Genomic DNA, 21,007 nt, shown 5'->3' with positions numbered 1-21,007 from the left:
CAAATTTCAGACTGCTACAAATCAGCTTCTCTTCTTTTTAATGGAAAAATATAGAATTGAAAACAATATATCAAGGGATCCCTGGGTGGCGCAGCGGTTTGGCGCCTGCCTTTGGCCCAGGGCGCGATCCTGGAGATCCGGGATCGAATCCCACGTCAGGCTCCCGGTGCATGGAGCCTGCTTCTCCCTCTGCCTGTGTCTCTGTCTCTCTCTCTCTCACTGTGTGCCTATCATGAATAAATAAAAATTAAAAAAAAAAAAAAAAAAAAGAAAACAATATATCAAAGTTCATGCATGCAAAAGGGCTTACTGTTGAAATATATACAGAATACAACTGCTGTTTATTGGGTTGCAAAATTTACATGTACAACCTATTATGGGTCCTAGTCAAAAAATTTAAAAACATTGCTACACTACTGCTACGGATGTATTAATATTGGTGTAATATTAAATTCAGCAGAACAGAGGTAGTGCCTTTGTTCACTACTGTGTTCCTAGAACCTAAAACAGTGTCTAGTATGTAAGAGCACATTAAATCTGTTGAAAAAGTGAGTGACAAATCTGGTCCCCACTTAACTTTTCAAACATACTAATCCTATAGTATTCCTCCTCATTGCAGTTTACAGAGCCCAATATAATTTTCATGTCTGAACCCTGGCTTACTCTATTCTCTTAGACTAACAAAACTTTCCTCCTTTTCTCAACTCACAAATCAATCAATGCCTTTTTACTATATTTCACTTTTTTTTTACATTTCATTTTCTTATAAAATCATATTAGAGGGCTAAAGTCCACAAGAATGAAATATGATGAAGTGACTATGTAGTACACTAAAAAATACAATGCTATATCACATTCAACTTTTAGTTCAGTTACAGCATACTTTAAACATTTCACTAACAATTTAGCATGCCACCTTAAAATTTAAAAGGTCTTTTGGAGGCTCACTTAACCAACACTTAACTAAAAGTGGGAAGTCTAATTAAATACCTTCCCTTTTAACTCTCTATAGGTACCCAAAACCATACTATACACTCTTTTGATAAACGGAGCAACACAAAAAAATCTAAAGTCATCACTAAGGACTAAAAAGTCAGCAATCTGAGTATTGCAAATCAACTAGCTTCACAATCTGCAAGTTACTCTGTCCCTCCTCCACAGATAAGCCAATATGAAGACACAAGTTGGTAAGAAGAGACTATCATAACCACCGGTTTTGGCAACTGTTTTCAGAGGCTAAGTAGAATGTTCACAGATTGACCTTTTTCAATTTTCCACATATTAGACACCGAGTATGTTCCAGAAACTCAACTTTATATACATATATTTACATAAATATCTGCATCACCTCCAAGTCTTTGGGGGGAAAAAAAATCACCACTTGACTGGAACTAGTACTTTCTTTCTCCATTGAATATTTTTCACACACACACACCTTATGTTTTATGCAGATTACTTATTAACATACTACAAAAAGTTCCATTCTTTCTCTTTATTTTTTTAAGATTTAAAAATAATCTCTAGGGATCCCTGGGTGGCGCAGCGGTTTGGCGCCTGCCTTTGGCCCAGGGCGCGATCCTGGAGATCCGGGATCGAATCCCACGTCAGGCTCCCGGTACATGGAGCCTGCTTCTCCCTCTGCCTGTGTCTCTGCCTCTCTCTCTCTCTCTCTCTCTGTGACTATCATAAATAAATAAAAATGTAAAAATAAATAAATAAATAAATAAAAAATAAAAAATAAAAGCTACGTAGCAGAAAATGAATTAAAAATAAATAAATAAATAAATAAAAAATAAAAATAATCTCTAGGGCAGCCCGGGTGGCTCAGCGGTTTAGCGCCGCCTGCAGCCCAGGGCGTGATCCTGGAGACCCTGGATCGAGTCCCACGTCGGGCTCTCCGTATGATGCCTGCTTCTCCCTCTGCCTGTGTCTCTGCCTCTCTCTCTCTGTCTCTATGAATAAATAAATAAAATAAAAATCTAAAAAAAAAATAAAATAAAATAAAAATAATCTCTACAGCTAATGTGGGGCTCAAACTCATAACCCAGAGATCAAAAGTCACGTGCTCTCTTGATTAATCCTGCCAGGCGCCTCTGTTCTTTCTCTTTAAGACGCGTGTGCACACACACCTTTTATCATTTGATTTATAAAATTCTTTTTCTTACTCAACTATAGGTAAGCAAATAAAAATATTACCAAATACTCTGACACTAAAAAAAATTGTGCTTTCTAATTCTCACTTCAAATATCTCACACCACTTACTAACTACCTATCTTTGCTCAACCCCTAATTATTCCAGAGTTCACAATCCAGGAACTAGAGTTCTTTAGCAGAACTCCTTTCGTTCACGTTATCCCTACCAGAAGCTGAACAGTAGAAAGTTCCAACTTTTGCAACTCTAGAATAAGGTGATAAATGGGACAGAGAAAGGAGGGGGGGGGGGGGGGGCTTGTTTTTTTTTTAATCCAGTTAAGCTCTCAGAGAAACCAAAATACTTAGGTTCCCCAACATGAGCTTCATACTTCCCTGTATAAAATTTGCTTTAAGCTTCCAACCTTTCCAGCTGTAAAAAACAAAAAAAAAAAGTTTAAAGTATTTCTTTTTTTTTTTTTTTTGAGATTTATTTTTATTTATGATAGACAGAGAGAGAGAGAGAGACACAGGCAGAGGGAGAAGCAGGCTCCATGCAGGGAGCCCGACGCGGGACTCGATCCCGGGACCCCAGGATTGTGCCCTGGGCCAAAGGCAGGCGCAAAACCGCTGAGCCACCCAGGGATCCCAAGTTTAAAGTATTTCTGAACAGACTGGATCAGTTGCCAAATAACCTAAAGTCCTTAAAGGGAAGGCAACATAAACATCCAACTAAAAAGTAACAATATAATCCGCATAAAACCATACGGTATTACATGATCATCCATAACGCATGAAGAGCAGTACTACTTATTAAAGATGTGATTTCAGAGCGAGACAAACGCCAGTGTTGGCCTCTGATTGAAAACAGGCTCCTTTTAAGAGATCCTACCGGGACCTTTAATGTCTGTTTTTCTCGATTCTATCCTACGCTGCCAAAAGCCCTGGGCGACGCTGGCGGTGCTGTGACTCAGGGTCGCAACAGCGCGGCTGGGGCGGTCGGAACGCGGAACGCGCCACTACAAGGCGCCTCCAAGCTCTTACGAACAGAATCTGAATTCTCGCAGTCGTCTGCCGGCTACTATGGGGCCCCCTCCACTTCCAGTCGTCCCAGCACGCGGCCTTCCGGCTCCTGGCGAAGCTAGGGCTTCCCACGTAACCCCAACGCGCTCCCGAAGCCCAGGTGGAGGCCCACAGACACCCGCCCTTTATAAGGCGCACCCGTCAGAGAAACGTTTGGTCTAACTAAGAAAGGAAGCCTCGCCCTGCTCCACCCAACAGGTGGGAAGGAGAAAGGAAGGGACAGCTGGAAGCCGAGACCAGGCCAGGCCAGGCCTCAAGCGGGGCGGGGGCGGGGGCGGGAGCCGGAGGCCGCAACCCCAGCGCGGCCCGAAATCCGGCAGGCCCCTTCCTGCCCCGCAAACCACCCCCTCCAGCCAGTTCCAAGACGCCCGCCCCAGCCCACCTGACGACGGATGCCACTCAATGCCATGAGCCGCAGTCTGGGCCAACCGAGCCGAAGATGGCACTTCCCCCGTCTCCGTCCCGCAGCAGCCGCCACCAGCACCACGACCGCCTCGTCGGGAGCGCTTCGCGCATGCGCCGCTGGCCCGGGCGGCGAAGGAGTCACGTGGTGGCGCTGCGCTCGGGCCTCGCCCTCCGCGGGATCCTGGGCCCCGGCCCCGCCCCCGGCCCCGCCCTCGGCCCCGCCCCCGGCCCCGCCCTCGGCCCCGCCCCGGGCCCGCGGTGCCGCTGCCCGCCGTTTGCTCCGCTCCGCGGCGACTTTCTAAGCGAAAAGACAAGTGTTTAGGGCCTCTTACATCCTCGATCTTAACCGTAGACGGCGCCTCACCCCCCTCAGAGAAAACTATCGTGGTCTTATGGAGCAAACCGAAGGTTTTCCCAACGACTGCCCAGGTCTTACCCCTCCACCTGAACATGAGCAAAAATTCATCCTTAAATCTCCATTCTTCGGGATGATACAGATCTTGGGTCCTCCCAGGTTTCCTCAAGAGGAAACATCAAAAACAAACAAAAGAGAGGAAACCGTAGTGAAAACAAATGAGGGGCTTGGGGACGTGATCATTTAAAGAATATATAGGGACGCCCCGGTGGCTCAGCGGTTTAGCGCCTGCCTTCTTCAGCCCAGGGCGTGACCCTGGAGACCCGGGATCGAGTCCCCTGTCCCGCCCCCTGTGCTCTCTCTGTGTCTCTCATGAATAAATAAAATCTTTAAAAATAAATAAAAGAATATATAAAATGAGTGAAGGCTTCTTGCATTGACAGACTTAGCCATCCTCTTCAGTTACATTCCCATCTTCATTTTTTTTTTTAAGATTTTATTTATTTGTTCATGAGAGACACACAGACAGAGGCAGAGACACAGGCAGAGGGAGAAAGTAGACTCCCTGTGGGGATCCTGATGTGGGACTCCATCCCAGGACCCTAGGATCATCACGACCTGATCCAAAGGCAGACACACTCAACCACTGAGCCACCCAGGCGGCCTACTTACCGTCTTTTCTAAACTTACAGCAGAATCAGATTTCAGCATATTGTGGAGGCCAATTATAATGTCAAACCTGTACAGTGGGATTTATGTAGGAAGACAGTTGAAACTTTACAAATTTATGTTGACAAAAATATGAAGAATACATGAGAAATTTCATTGAGTGCTAGACTGAGGAGGAAATGATTTTAGGTTAGACTATATATATGCAATATGTATATTTGTAATATTACATATTAACATATACATATATATGTATGTATAAATTCAATATGCTAGCTTAAATAGCCAGGAATGGTACTAACTGTTTGTTCTATAGGAGTGTTAGCATGAACTACTGATGAACAACTTTCCACTCATCTATAACTATGTATCCTAGGAGTGCCAGGTACACTCCCTTCACCAAGATTTAAGAAACACACCGGTGAAGGGACAGCATCTTTGGAAAGTACTACAACTTATGATGGTTCAACTTAATTTTTCGACTTCAAAGTGGTACAAGAGTGATTAAGCACACACAGCCACTCAATCATGAGGGTAAACAACCAACCTAAAACCATTCTGTACCCATACACCCATTCTGTTTTTTCATTTTCAGTATGGTATTCAATAAATTTCATGATATATTTAACACTTTATTATAAAACAGGCTTTGTGTTAGATGATTTTCCCCAGCTATAGGCTGGTGTAAGTTTCCTGAGCATGTTAAAGTTAGTCTAGGCTAAGCTATGATGTTTGATAGGTTAGGTGTATTAAACACATTTCCAACTTACATTTTCAACTCACAATGGATTTATTAGGACATATCCCCATCATAAGTCAAGGAAGATTATATAGTGGTTATTCTCTGTGGCTAGAGGATGCTAGAGTAGTCTTCTGTTGATATAGGTGCCATGATTTCAATGGTGATACAAAGGTTCCTAGATGGCAGAGAACTCAATTATTAGTGGCAAAGAAGTATGATAAGGATAATAGGGAGCAGAGCTTTGTGGTAATTGAATGGTCTGACCAGTAGGGACATTTAGCAATATCTAATTGATCAAAACAGATGATTAAAATACTAAGGTCTTGGTTGTTTTATAATTTTAAAAACCCTCTAGCGAGGAGAGTCACAGGGCAGCCCTGGTGGTCCAATGGTTTAGTGCTGCCTTCAGCCCAGGGCTTGATCCTGGAGACCTGAGATTGAGTCCCGCGTCAGGCTCCCTGTGTGGAGCCTGCTTCTCCCTCTGCCTGTGTCTCTGCCTCTCTCTCTCTCTGTCTCTCATGAATAAATAAAAATAAAATATATATAAAAAAAGTGTCACAACTTTCACCCCTTGAAATAAGAGAAGGGTGGGGCGCCTGGGTGGCTTAGATTTAGGTGATTCTCTCCCCTCAGCTCAGGTCATGGTCCCAGGGTCCGAGGATGGAGCCCCCCATTTAGCTGACTCTGTTCAGTGGAGAGCCAGCTTCTCCCTCTGCCCTCCCCCCACTCCCTGCTGCTTCTCCTTCTGCCCTACCCCCTTTACTGTGCTTGTGCTACCTCAAATAAGTAAATAAAATCTAAAAAAAAAAAAAAAGAAAAGAAAAAAGAAAAGGGCAAGTAATCTTTTTTTTTTACATGTTCCATATTGTGTATTATTTCTTTTTTTTTAATTTATTTTTTATTGGTGTTCAATTTACTAACATACAGAATAACCCCCAGTGCCCGTCACCCATTCACCCCCACCCCCCGCCCTCCTCCCCTTCCACCACCCCTAGTTCGTTTCCCAGAGTTAGCAGTCTTTACGTTCTGTCTCCCTTTCTGATAGTTCCCACACATTTCTTCTCCCTTCCCTTATTTTCCCTTTCACTATTATTTATATTCCCCAAATGAATGAGAACATATAATGTTTGTCCTTCACCGACTGACTTACTTCACTCAGCATAATACCCTCCAGTTCCATCCACGTTGAAGCAAATGGTGGGTATTTGTCATTTCTAATAGCTGAGTAATATTCCATTGTATACATAAACCACATCTTCTTTATCCATTCATCTTTCGTTGGACACCGAGGCTCCTTCCACAGTTTGGCTATTGTGGCCATTGATGCTATAAACATCGGGGTGCAGGTGTCCCGGCGTTTCACTGCATCTGTATCTTTGGGGTAAATCCCCAACGGTGCAATTGCTGGGTCGTAGGGCAGGTCTATTTTTAACTCTTTGAGGAACCTCCACACAGTTTTCCAGAGTGGCTGCACCAGTTCACATTCCCACCAACAGTGTAAGAGGGTTCCCTTTTCTCCACATCCTCTCCAACATTTGTTGTTTCCTGCCTTGTTAATTTGCCCCATTCTCACCGGTGTGAGGTGGTATCTCATTGTGGTTTTGATTTGTATTTCCCTGATGGCAAGTGATGCAGAGCATTTTCTCATATGCATGTTGCCCATGTCTATGTCTTCCTCTGTGAGATTTCTCTTCATGTCTTTTGCCCATTTCATGATTGGATTGTTTGTTTCTTTGGTGTTGAGTTTAATAAGTTCTTTATAGATCTTGGAAACTAGCCCTTTATCTGATATGTCATTTGCAAATATCTTCTCCCATTCTGTAGGTTGTCTTTGAGTTTTGTTGACTGTATCCTTTGCTGTGCAAAAGCTTCTTATCTTGATGAAGTCCCAATAGTTCATTTTTGCTTTTGTTTCTTTTGCCTTCGTGGATGTACCTTGCAAGAAGTTACTGTGGCCGAGTTCAAAAAGGGTGTTGCCTGTGTTCTCCTCTAGGATTTTGATGGAATCTTGTCTCACATTTAGATCTTTCATCCATTTTGAGTTTATCTTTGTGTATGGTGCAAGAGAGTGGTCTAGTTTCATTCTTCTGCATGTGGATGTCCAATTTTCCCAGCACCATTTATTGAAGAGACTGTCTTTCTTCCAATGGATAGTCTTTCCTCCTTTATCGAATATCAGTTGCCCATAAAGTTCAGGGTCCACTTCTGGATTCTCTATTCTGTTCCACTGATCTATGTGTCTGTTTTTGTGCCAGTACCACACTGTCTTGATGACCACAGCTTTGTAGTACAACCTGAAATCTGGCATTGTGATGCCCCCAGATATGGTTTTCTTTTTTAAAATTCCCCTGGCTATTCGGGGTCTTTTCTGATTCCACACAAATCTTAAAATAATTTGTTCTAACTCTCTGAAGAAAGTCCATGGTATTTTGATAGGGATTGCATTAAACATGTATATTGCCCTGGGTAACATTGACATTTTCACAATATTAATTCTGCCAATCCATGAGCATGGAATATTTTTCCATCTCTTTGTGTCTTCCTCAATTTCTTTCAGAAGTGTCCTATAGTTTTGAGGGTATAGATCCTTTACATCTTTGGTTAGGTTTATTCCTAGGTATCTTATGCTTTTGGGTGCAATTGTAAATGGGATTGACTCCTTAATTTCTCTTTCTTCAGTCTCATTGTTAGTGTATAGAAATGCCACTGACTTCTGGGCATTGATTTTGTATCCTGCCACGCTACCGAATTGCTGTATGAGTTCTAGCAATCTTGGGGTGGAGACTTTTGGGTTTTCTATGTAGAGTATCATGTCATCGGCAAAGAGGGAGAGTTTGACTTCTTCTTTGCCAATTTGAATGCCTTTAATGTCTTTTTGTTGTCTGATTGCTGAGGCTAGGACTTCCAGTACTATGTTGAACAGCAGTGGTGAGAGTGGACATCCCTGTCTTGTTCCTGATCTTAGGGGAAAGGCTCCCAGTGCTTCCTCATTGAGAATGATATTTGCTGTGTGCTTTTCATAGATGGCTTTTAAGATGTCGAGGAATGTTCCCTCTATCCCTACACTCTGAAGAGTTTTGATCAGAAATGGATGCTGTATTTTGTCAAATGCTTTCTCTGCATCTAATGAGAGGATCCTATGGTTCTTGGTTTGTCTCTCGCTGATATGATGAATCACACTGATTGTTTTACGGGTGTTGAACCAGCCTTGTGCCCCAGGGATAAATCCTACTTGGTCATGGTGAATAATTTTCTTAATGTACTGTTGGATCCTATTGGCCAGTATCTTGTTGAGAATTTTTGCATCCATGTTCATCAGGGATATTGGTCTGTAATTCTCCTTTTTGGTGGGGTCTTTGTCTGGTTTTGGAATTAAGGTGATGCTGGCCTCATAGAACGAATTTGGAAGTACTCCATCTCTTTCTATCTTTCCAAACAGCTTTAGGAGAATAGGTATGGTTTCTTCTTTAAACGTTTGATACAATTCCCCTGGGAAGCCATCTGGCCCTGGACTCTTGTGTCTTGGGAGGTTTTTGATGACTGCTTCAATTTCCTCCCTGGTTACTGGCCTGTTAAGGTTTTCTATTTCTTCCTGTTCCAGATTTGGTAGTTTGTGGCTTTCCAGGAATGCGTCCATTTCTTCTAGATTGCCTAATTTATTGCCGTATAGCTGTTCATAATATGTTTGTAAAATCGTTTGTATTTCCTTGGTGTTGGTAGTGATCTCTCCTTTCTCATTCATGATTTTATGAATTTGAGTCTTCTCTCTCTTCTTTTTAATAAGGCTGGCTAATGGTTTATCTATCTTATTAATTCTTTCAAAGAACCAACTCCTGGTTCTATTGATCTGTTCCACAGTTCTTCTGGTCTCGATTTCGTTGAGTTCTGCTCGAATCTTTATTAACTCCCTTCTTCTCTTGGGTGTATGATCTATTTGCTGTTTTTTCTCTAGCTCCTTTATGTGTAAGGTTAGCTTTTGTATTTGAGTTCTTTCCAGTTTTTGAATGGATGCTTGTATTGCGATGTATTTCCCCCTTAGGACTGCTTTTGCTGCATCCCAAAGATTTTGAACGGTTGTATCTTCATTCTCATTAGTTTCCATGAATCTTTTTAATTCTTCCTTAATTTGCTGGTTGACCCTTTCATCTTTTAGCAGGATGGTCCTTAACCTCCACGTGTTTGAGGTCCTTCCAAACTTCTTGTTGTGATTTAGTTCTAATTTCAAGGCATTATGGTCTGAGAATATGCAGGGGACGATCCCAATCTTTTGGTATCGGTTCAGACCCGATTTGTGACCCAATATGTGGTCTATTCTGGAGAAAGTTCCATGTGCGCTTGAGAAGAATGTGTATTCAGTTGAGTTTGGATGTAAAGTTCTGTAGATATCTGTGAAATCCATCTGGTCCAGTGTATCATTTAAAGCTCTCGTTTCTTTGGAGATGTTGTGCTTAGAAAACCTATCGAGTATAGAAAGAGCTAGATTGAAGTCACCAAGTATAAGTGTATTATTATCTAAGTATTTCTTCACTTTGGTTAATAATTGATTTATATATTTGGCAGCTCCCACATTCGGGGCATATATATTGAGGATTGTTAAGTCCTCTTGTTGAATAGATCCTTTAAGTATGATATATTGTCCCTCTTCATCTCTCACTACAGTCTTTGGGGTAAATTTTAGTTTATCTGATATAAGGATGGCTACCCCTGCTTTCTTTTGAGGACCATTCGAATGGTAAATGGTCCTCCAACCTTTTATTTTCAGGCTGTAGGTGTCCTTCTGTCTAAAATGAGTCTCTTGTAGACAGCAAATAGATGGGTCCTGCTTTTTTATCCAGTCTGAAACCCTGCGCCTTTTGATGGGGTCATTAAGCCCGTTCACGTTCAGAGTTACTATTGAGAGATATGAGTTTAGTGTCATCATGATATCTATTCAGTCCTTGTTTTTGTGGAATGTTCCACTGAACTTCTTCTTAAAGGGGAATTTTAAGGGTCCCCCTTAAAATTTCTTGCAGAGCTGGTTTGGAGGTCACATATTCTTTTAGTTGTTGCCTGTCTTGGAAGCTCTTTATCTCTCCTTCCATTTTGAATGAGAGCCTTGCTGGATAAAGGATTCTTGGTTGCATGTTCTTCTCATTTAGGACCCTGAATATATCCTGCCAGCCCTTTCTGGCCTGCCAGGTCTCTGTGGAGAGGTCTGCTGTTACCCTAATACTCCTCCCCATAAAAGTCAGGGATTTCTTGTCTCTTGCTGCTTTAAGGATCTTCTCTTTATCTTTGGAATTTGCAAGCTTCACTATTAAATGTCGAGGTGTTGAACGGTTTTTATTGATTTAGAGGTGGGTCTCTCTCTATTTCCTGGATCTGAATGCCTATTTCCCTTCCCAGATTAGGAAAGTTTTCAGCTAGAATTTGTTCAAATACATATTCTGGCCCTCTGTCCCTTTCAGCACCCTCGGGAACACCAATTAAACGTAGGTTTTTCTTCCTCAGGCTGTCGTTTATTTCCCTTATTCTATCTTCATGGTCTTTTAATTGTTTGTCTCTTTTTTCCTCAGTTTCCCTCTTTGCTATCAACTTGTCTTCTATGTCACTCACTCGTTCTTCCACCTCGTTCACCCTCGTCGTTAGGACTTCTAGTTTGGATTGCATCTCATTCAATTGATTTTTAATTTCTGCCTGATTAGCTCTAAATTCTGCAGTCATGAAGTCTCTTGAGTCCTTTATGCTTTTTTCTAGAGCCACCAGTAGCTGTATAATAGTGCTTCTGAATTGGCTTTCTGACATTGAATTGTAATCCAGATTTTGTAACTCTGTGGGAGAGAGGACTGTTTCTGATTCTTTCTTTTGAGGTGAGGTTTTCCTTCTAGTCATTTTGTTCAGTGCAGAGTGGCCAAAAGCAAGTTGTATTGGGAAAAGGAGAAAAAGAGAGGAGAGAAAGAAAGAAAGAAAAGAGAAAGAGAAAAAAAAGGAAGAAAAGAAAAATGAAAAAAAAAAGAAGAAAAAGAGAAAGAAAAAGAAAGGAGAAAAAAAGGGGGTGGGGGAAGGAAACAAATCAAAAAGCAAAACAAAACAAAACAACAAAAAAAAAAAAAAAAAAAAAAGAACCACGGGGGAGTATCTTCTGATTCTGTGTACTTTAAGTCCCTTGACTTCCCCTGGAACTTGTCCGTCTAGCTGGTGTTCTGGGGGAGGGGCCTGTTGTGCTGATTTTCAGGTGTTAGCAGTTGGGGGAGCTGCTGTGCCCCTCCTGGTGCAGGGCTCAGTGGGGGTTGTTTACCCCGTGAGGCCGCAGGAGGAACAGCCCCAGTGGCGGGGCAGCTCTGGAAACCTGGATTCAGCCCCCGCAGGAACTCCGTCTGCAGGGCCTGGAGGCTCCGGGGCGGGGCCGCTGATCTGCTCAGCTGGGGCAGGAGCGTCCTCGCTGTCCTGGGCCCTCCCGGCCTCTGCCTGTCCCGGGGGTGGGGAGGCAGGATCCTGGGCTGTGTCCCGGCGCCCTGTGCTCGGGGGCCTGCGCTGTTGGATTCGCGCTCCCGCCCCGCAGCCCCTCCGCAGAGCCGCCCCGGAGCTCCCTTCCCAGCTGCTCCCGCCCCGCAGCCCCCTCCGCGGAGCCAGCCCCGAGCCCCCCGAGCTGCTCCGGGTCCCGCCGTGCGCGCTGCAGCCCTTAGGGAGCTCGGCGCACTCTCCTGGGGCGCAGGTGCCTGTTAGTGTCCCCGGGAGCCCGAGGGCATCCCCGCCCTCCTGGGTCCTGCTCCACCTCCCCGCGACCCCCTTTCCGCCCGGGAAGGTCGGTGCAGCTCCTGCTCCTCCGGGACGGGGCTCTCCTGTCCGGGGGACACTCGCCCCCGCCTCAGCCCGGCTCCTCGCGGGCCCCTCCCCCTTGGAGGCCTTTTGTTTCTTTATTTCTTTTTTCCCGTCTTCTCTTGATAGAAGCCGGAACTCTTCTCACTGTTGCATTCCAGCTGGTCTCTCTTTAAATCTCAGGCCGAATTAATAGATTTTCAGGATAATTTGAAGGTTTTCTAGGTAATTTGGTGGAGACAGGTGATTTGGAGACCCTACTCTTCCACCATCTTGCTTCCTCCCCAAGGGCAAGTAATCTTTAAGAATTCTACAGTAATATTCTTTTGAAAAACCCTCCTATTCCCTTAAAGAGATCTATGGCTACTTATCAAGGTAATTTCATACAGGGGAAAAACATGAGCTTTTCAGAATTTACTGAACACTGGATCTGAACTAGTATCAGTTCCCAGGGGTATTAAGTGCTATTGTGGTTCATCAGACAAAATGGGGGCTTACAGAATATGGTAGATCCTGTAGGTTGAGTCAGTCATATTTATTCTCACTATAATCTCATTATCTTCCTCTACTACTGAGACTAAGAAAAAAAATGAAATACTCAGTTCCCTAGTTTCCCTTGAATCCAAGAATAGTCAATGAGATGTACCTAGAAGTACATAAAAAGGGCCTCCTTTCCTAAATAAAAAAGCAGAACCTCTGGAGAAAATCACCAGTGGTATAAACTTCATTAATATTTGACCCTTCTATCCTCCAAACCTAAGTGTGTCAGCAATTCAGTTGATCCTCTTTCAGATCAATTTTTTTAGTTCTCACTGCTTCTACTATAGTTTAGATCTTTACTATCTAGAGTCTGGCTCTGGGCGGATCTCTACACTCCTTCCTATTGAAACTTGATATAATTTTATAATCTTTTTCAACACATTGCACAGGCTGATATTGTCATTAGACTGGAACATTTGATAAAATCCATTAGTCCCTTTGGGTCAGAGTTTTATTTTTTAAAGATTTATTTATTTATTCAGAGAGAGCGAGAGAGGGGCAGGGACAGGCAGAGGGAGAAGCAGGCTCCGTGCAGGAAGCCCGACATGGGATTCGATCCTAGGACCTTGGTGATCACACTGAGCCAAGGTTAGATGCTCAACCACTGAGTCACCCAGGCATCCCCCACCAGATTATTCTATCTTCATTTTACATAATGTTGTCCCATTACATGTATTTTTAAAAAAAGATATTTATTTGTAGCACGTGCATGAGTGGGGGTTGGGGGGTGCAGAGAGGAGAGAGAATCTCAAGCAGGCTCCACATCTTGTTTGATCTTAGCACCCTGAGATGATGATGGAAGTCAAAACCAAGAGTTGGATGCTTAACCAACTGAGCTACCCAAGCACTTATATTACATGTATTTTTTAATTGACTACTTTGCTTAAATCTGTAAATCACTTTAATGCCTAAATTTAAGCCTATGTTTATCCATTGTTCTGCCCGGAGTTTAACTGTGAAGTGAGAATTTAGGTTCTCTTTTACAGTACATGCTATGACACCACAAATCAATAATATAGTGCTTAATTGATTTTGCCTGTTTGACATATTCAATCCTCTAACTAGCAATGAAGTAAGTAGCTTAACTTATCCTAGCACTAAAGATTTGTATAGGGTTTGTGCTTGTTTTTTTTTTTTTTTTTATTTGCTCTTGGGAATAAATTACCTTTGTAGAAAATTTGAGATTTACAAATGTTTTCGTATACATAATCCCATTTTAATTTTGGATCCCACAGTAACTCAGAACATACGTAACGTTTGGTAAGTAATAATAAAATTAGGTTCCAGTGACACCTAGGTGGTTCAGTGGTTGAGTGTCTGCCTTCGGCTCCAGGTGTCATCCCAGAGTCTCCTGTTGGGAGTCCCACATCGGGCTCCCCATGGGCAGCCTGCTTCTCCCTCTGCCTATGTCTCTGCCTCTCTTTCTCTGTGTCTGTCATGAATAAATAAAAATCTTAAAAATAAACAAACGAGGTTCCAAATCAATGCTTTCTAAATCAGTGTTAAGCTCTTTATAGTAACTTGCTTCCCTTTGTCATCTCCTTTCTAGTTATTTTCACTTCCCTTAGTACTAATATTCATTCTTTTTTTGCCATATTCTTTCTCACATTACCTTTTCTTCAGATTCTCTTCAGACTTTCACTTATTGTAATTTAAATTATATTACATAAGCAATACATGTTGCTCATTTCTGAAAAAATAGAAACTGCCTAATAGTAAACTAAAAAAATTAACTTCTTTACTCATAGTTTACTATAGTTTAACATGTTGTTAGAGGTATATAATTCCAGTTCTATTTTCTGTGTGCATATATGTTAGAGAAACTGTATTTATTTTGAGGTCAGGCTTTTTTTTTTTTTTTAACACACTATGGATATTGTCCTGTGATTATTTAACATTTTCAACGACTATATGATATAGATTCCACTGGTTATTTATGCCATTTAAATTTTTTTAGTTTTTAGTTGCACTGATGATGGGGATAAACTTTTTTATTATTATTGCTTGTACAAAGAATTCCTTCATTCCAATTTATTCAGTCTTTCGGCTCCTTTAGTTCTTTCAATCAGTGATCAGTCCCCCAAATTCTTTGTTGACTTCTGGATTGATAACAATTCTTGATAACAGAGTGCTAGATTTCTGAGTGTTCAATATCAATAAGTTACTAAAATAGAGGAAATCTTTAAGGCTTGGGACTCTGTTACACAATGAGTATTTTCTATGTAAAGTCCTCATATTAGTAGTAGTGATTATATTTATTGTATTTTTATTTTTAAGATTTTATTGATTTTTTTTTTTGAGAGAGAGAAAGATTGTGCACGTATGAGCAGGGGGGAGGGGCTGAGGGAGAGGAAAAAGGAGACTTCCTGCTGAGCAGGGAAGCCCAACACAGGGCTCAATCCCAGGACCCTGCTATCATGACCTGAGAAGAAGGCCTACCTGACTGAGCCACCCAGGCGCCCCTTTACTGTACTTTTTCAATGGAAAATTCGTAGTATACATATTTTTTTTAAAAGGGATAATTAAGCTTATACATAAAGTAATGGTCTTTTGCCTTTGAAATTTAAAATTTACCTTCAATATATCCAACAATCAATCAATGCGAATTTAGTAGGCACATTTACAATGACACAAGGACAATGGTCAAAATTAACAATACTTGGAATCTGTGACTATTGTTTCAATGGTGTATACCACTGAGAGCTAAAGCAAAATTTAATGATGATTTCAGATTTACAACTGACATCAAGAGTCTAAACCAGGTGCTGACAAACTATGCCAGAGATCTATTTTTGTTTGATTTGAACTAAGAATGTTTTTTACATTTTTAAAGGGCTTTAAAAAAAATAAAAACAAAAAACAAAAAAAATATATCACAATCTCCTTGCCAAAAATATTTACTTTTTGGTCCTTTACAGAAGGTTTGTCAACTTCAGACCTAAACTATAGAAACATAAAATACACTTAGAAGAAAAGATAAAGCATTTTTAAAAAGCATATATGTAACTATGAATATATATATAACAATACCTACAAACAGAAAAGGTAACCAAGTCTTTACTTTCCATGGTAACCAAGTCTTTACTTTCCATTCAGCTTAGCTTCGAATTGTTGTAAAACCCCTTTTATTCCCTCAGCAGTCATGGAGTAATACAAAGAATCACAATTTAAAAGGCAGCCAAATACATTAGAAAACCAGTCAATGACATAAGAAGTAAAAAAGAACAAGGATAGTTCACAATTGTAATAAAGTGATCACCGAGTAATCTACGACAGAAGCACAGAATTTTAGAACAAGAGAGAACCTTAAAAATCACCTAATCCAGCCCTCACATTTTAGAAATGAGAAAACTGGACCTAGACCTGGCAAGTGACTTGACCAAGGTCACACGGATCATTTCCTCTAAAGCTGGAATTATAACCCAGGTCTATTGTTAGGTCAATAGAAATAGGTCAGTATTATTATCAATTATACCAAGTGAAAGTAATAAGTCAATATTAAAATATATTTTTTTTAATTTTAACATATCTGGAAGGTGGAAAAATAGGACACCTCTCACACATCTACAGAAATAAATCCTTTTATTTTTATAACATCCTTTTCTTTTTCAGATGCATACAGTACTTATAGCCCAAGAATTCTGAGAAAAGCTATAGAAGACCTGGCACTATTTTTGAGAATTACACAACTGGGCAGCAAAATAACACCTTTATAAATGTTGGGACATATAGAAATAAAATTTAGTGTTTGCACACAAAAATAGGGAAGTTACATTCAACACGTTTTCTTTAACGTGCATTTAAAATGTTTTAAGTGTTTTCTAAAACTTTGGTCATCATGCTTCATTATAACTTGTTAAATTTCACAATTATGTAGATGATTTAACCCAAATGGTAAGCAAATATATCACATTAACACAGCAGCAAAAGCAAGCTAATACTGCACAATCATATTAGCGAACTGATTTTAGAAATACATGTTTTTCACAAATAGCACACAAAAGTTAGTTTGTATTAACATAGTTCAATGACTTTTCTTTCACTTCATTAAATAAGGCTGAGTAATGAGACATAGCAGAACATGATTACATAATAAAAAGTATATTTTTAATTACAAATCTAATTGTACATACGGGGCAATGAATTGTGATTTCTATAGAATAGTGCAAATGAGCAGGACTTTCCTCAAAAATAATATAATTGGATTCATTCTATGTGCCTCAGATTTCATGAATATTAGGGTTATATTAATTACTTTAGGTTTTTACGTGATGGGTGCAAATGGTAGGGTTGATAGAAGGCAGATGTGTACTCACTGGCTGCAAATACAAATAACCATTGCCTTAATTTACTAGATGAAGTGCAGGCACTGAAAATGTAACTTTAAAAAAGTTCCATTTGTCATTATGTAAACAATTTTCTTCATATTATATTTCAAAGATGCATAATTCATTTCATATCGTCATATCAAGCAATTCTTCTAAACTCTTTTTGATATGTGGTGGTTGAGATGCAGCCTGATTTAATAGATTCTGGCCCATTTGTGCAAAAAGTGCTTTTGATAATTTAGCTGTGGCTGTTCGTATATTTCCTCCAGCTCCAGGCAAAGAGCCACTATTTGTCATGTTCCCTAAGAGATGCCATAAAACAACCAACACTTTCTGTTCGGTGGCATGGGGCTTCCTTTGATAAAGTTCCATAACAATATCTGAAATGTAAAAATAAATAGTGATGTTTAAAAAAAATTCAAGTTTTGTTAATTAAAAAGGATACAAAATATACTAAACTTCTTCTCTATACCATTTGTTCTAAAATGTCAGGCATTTTAAAGAAAAGTAAGGTCAGAAACTTTCCTTCTAAAAATTGGTATCTTTAAATATTAGAATTTCATATATGTCAACTTAATTCAGGCAAAAGTAGTAAGGACAGGAATTAGATCCAAAACTCATCTCATGTAGTTACATAAAATAAAAACATATATATATATTTTTAACTCACTGATCTTTTATAAAACACATCATTTGAAATAGTTTTCTAAGAGCACTAAACTGATTTTAATGTCTTTTTATTTTTCCTGTATTATTTCTACTGACAAGAAGACGAAATAAATACTGGAAAAAAAAGGTTAAAAACTTTTATAAAAGTTTTTTTTTGTTAAGTCTTAAAAGTTTCTCATATGGATCATTATGCAATTTATTTCTACACTGTGAGTAATGATACTGAATTTGGTAGTTATCCCAAAATTAAATTGAAATGCCTATCAGCTTATCCTTAGTTAATAAAATTTCTTTAGAAATAGCAATTAAAAAATACTTACCAGCAAGCTTTTCAGTCATATCCTGTTTTGCTTTTCCATTTAAAAACTGAGCTTTTGTGCAAAATGGCTGTAGAAGCAAGTAATTGTCTAAAAAAAAAAGAATACAGATATATAAAGAATTATGAGATCTTAGTTTCCATTACATAGCACTGAAAGGAAAATATATTCATGCAAAGATTTTAAATTTATGCAATCGCTACCTAATATCATCTATAAAACCTTAATAAAATAATATAGCAAATATATAAAAATATCTCACAGAGTATTAAAAGAGATATCATATGGTATAAAAAAGCAAAAGAATTGCCCATCTTCCAGGCATCTTATTCCAAAAAATATTACATAGGTTTATCAAAAACAAACAAAAAGGGCAGCCCCGGTGGCGCAGCGGTTTAGCGCCGCCTGCAGCCCAGGGTGTGATCCTGGAGACCCGGGATCAAGTCCCACATCAGGCTCCTTGCATGGAGCCTGCTTCTCCCTCTGCCTCTCTCTCTCTCTCTCTCTCTCTCTCTGTGTTTCTCATGAATAAATAAACAAATAAATCTTTAAAAACAAACAAAAAAAGCCCCCAAAAAACAGAAAAAAAGGGTTTTCTGGGAGTAGTTTTTATCTTTACTGATTTTTTCAAAGTTTTGATTTTGTAATAATCATAGATTCACAGGAAATTGCAAAGATAGTACAAAAAAGGTCCTGTGTATCTTTCACCAAAGGTTACATCTTATATGGTTATAGTACACATCAAACAAGGAATCTGACATCAATACAATACATGTACAAAGTTCTAAGCTGCATCATTCACCTTCTTTATTAATTTTTTTTTTTTTAGAGTAAGGTCTACACACAATGTGGGGCTTGAACTCATGACCCTGAGATCAAAAGTCACATGCTCTAACAAATGAGCCAGCTAGATGCCCCTACATGTGTATGGTTCTGTCATTTTATCACATGTGTAGATTTGTGTAATGATCACTGCAATTAACATACAGAACTATTCTATCCCATAAAGATCTCTCTAGTGTTCTCTTTATTGTCATATCCAATCCCTGCTTCCACCCCTAAACCCTGATAGCCACTAATCTGAGATAATATTTTGAGATGGAATCCTACGCATGTGACCTTTTGGGACTGTCTTTTTTCACTGAGCATAATGCCCTTTAGATTCATCCAAATTGTTGTGTGAATCCATCATACTACTTTATTATTTAAATACTTTTCTATGGTGTGGATGCATCACACATTTTTTCACTATTAACCCACTGAATTACATTTAAGTTGTCTGCTATTTTTGGCTATTGCAAATAAAGCTGTTATGAATAGTGTATAGATTTTTGGATGAAAGTGAGTTTTCATTTCTCTGGAATAAATGCCTAAGGATGCAACTGATGGGTTATATGATAAGTGTAGTTTAGCTTTTCTATGAAATTGCCAAACTCTTTTCTAGAGTGGCTACACCATTTTATTTACATTCTCACTAGCAATGTAGCAGATATTTAGTTTCTCTGAAATCTTGTTAGCATTTGGTGTTATCCCGCTTTTTAATTTTAGCTGTCCTAATACTGTTATAAACTGAATGTCTGTGTCCTCCAAAATCCATATGTTGAAACCCAATCCCCAATGTTACGGTATTTGGAGGTGAGAGGCCTTTGGGAGGTGATTAGGTAATGAAGGTGGAACCCTCATGAATGGGATTGGTGCTCTTATTAAAGATGCCCCAGAAAGCTTCCATGTCCCTTCCATCGTGTGAAGACAAAAACAGAAGATGGGGCCATCTAGGAACCAGGAAGTAGGCCCTCACCAGACACTAAAACCATTGGCATCTTGACCTCAAACTTTCCTGCCTCAGAACTGTGAGAAGTAAATGTTTGTTTTCACACCATCCAGTCTGTAGTAGTTTGTTATAGCAGTCAGCAGACTAACATACTTGTGTAGTGATCATGATCTTAACTTGCATTTTATATTTCCCTAATGACTCAGGATGTTGAACAGCTTTTCATGTATCTATTCACCACCCATATATTCTCTTCAGTGAAATGTTTCTTCATGTCCTTTGTCCATTTTCTAACTGGATTGTTTGTTTTAATGTTCCATTTTGAGAGTTTTTTATATACTATGAGTTCTTCCCAGATATGTGGTATGCAAATACTTTCTTCCAATCAGTAGTTTGTCTCTTTATGTACTTACTAGGGTCTTTTGCAGAGCAAACATTTTTAATTTTGCTGAGGTCTAATTTGTCACCTTTTATGGATCATGCTTTTACTGTCATCCATCATGTGTCATGCTAACAACTCTTCACCAAGCCCTCAGGTCCTAAGGATTTCTGCCTATGTTATCCTTAAAAGTTCTACAGTTAAGTTTTACATTTAAATCTGATCCATTTAAAGTGAATTTTGCATCAGATGTGAGACTGAGGTAGACAAAAGGAACTAAAAAGTCAAAAACAAGGGGAGATAAAGTCAATTTAATAGTAAAGCATTTTATCTCTAAAAATAATTTAAAATACTACTGAGACTATTACAACATTAAATGACAAAATATTGACTATCTATGATTTCAACATTATAAAAAAATATCACATGTAAAATCAGAAAATACAAAATTCAAAATAATTTGAGTGCCAAAGTAAAGATTTCTTACCTACATGCTGACTCAGTGCCTGAATAACATTTGTGGCAGCAGCATAGATGCCTGGATTCTTAGAATTCAGATTGTTATCTACTATTGCTGGAATTAGCATGTTGATTATAGGAGATAAGTTATCTCTAAGCAAAGGAATCATTTTGTGCATTGTTTCTAGAGCCACCAGATTTACTTTACTATTGGAATCATGAAGTCGAGATTTAAAAGCATCAAAGATCTGAAAGTAAATTGGTAAATTAAAGTGAAGTAATGTTTATAATCATTTAAATTCTTTTTGGCATTCTTTAGTATTTATCCTGTTAATATACTGTTAAAAACATACACACAACA

The 21,007-nt window shown here is 39.5% G+C and overlaps 2 protein-coding genes across 7 annotated transcripts in view; both read right to left on the bottom strand.

Moving 5' to 3' along the window:
- PRPF39 (pre-mRNA processing factor 39) overlaps positions 1-3,755 on the bottom strand; it is a 38,427-nt gene extending 34,672 nt beyond the window's left edge. The window contains exon 1 of the mRNA XM_038544616.1: positions 3,597-3,755. The gene's annotated coding sequence lies outside the window, so the exon portion shown is untranslated. The remainder of the gene's footprint in view (positions 1-3,596) is intronic.
- An 11,849-nt stretch (positions 3,756-15,604) lies between these two features.
- The window catches only part of TOGARAM1 (TOG array regulator of axonemal microtubules 1), a 78,622-nt gene continuing 73,219 nt past the window's right edge, over positions 15,605-21,007 (bottom strand). For all 6 annotated transcript variants that reach the window (XM_038544601.1, XM_038544605.1, XM_038544602.1 and 3 more), the window contains 3 exons: positions 20,675-20,894; positions 18,041-18,127; positions 15,605-17,431 (listed from right to left, as the gene is read on the bottom strand). In XM_038544601.1, the coding sequence (XP_038400529.1) occupies positions 17,178-17,431; positions 18,041-18,127; positions 20,675-20,894 (561 nt within the window). In that variant the 3' untranslated portion in view covers positions 15,605-17,177. The remainder of the gene's footprint in view (positions 17,432-18,040; positions 18,128-20,674; positions 20,895-21,007) is intronic.

This window comes from Canis lupus, chromosome 8, assembly GCF_011100685.1.
Source record: "Canis lupus familiaris isolate Mischka breed German Shepherd chromosome 8, alternate assembly UU_Cfam_GSD_1.0, whole genome shotgun sequence".
In the NCBI taxonomy this organism is placed as follows: Eukaryota; Metazoa; Chordata; class Mammalia; order Carnivora; family Canidae; genus Canis; species Canis lupus.
Note: the sequence above shows the minus strand (reverse complement) of the source record. Positions and strands in the feature narration are given on the sequence as shown.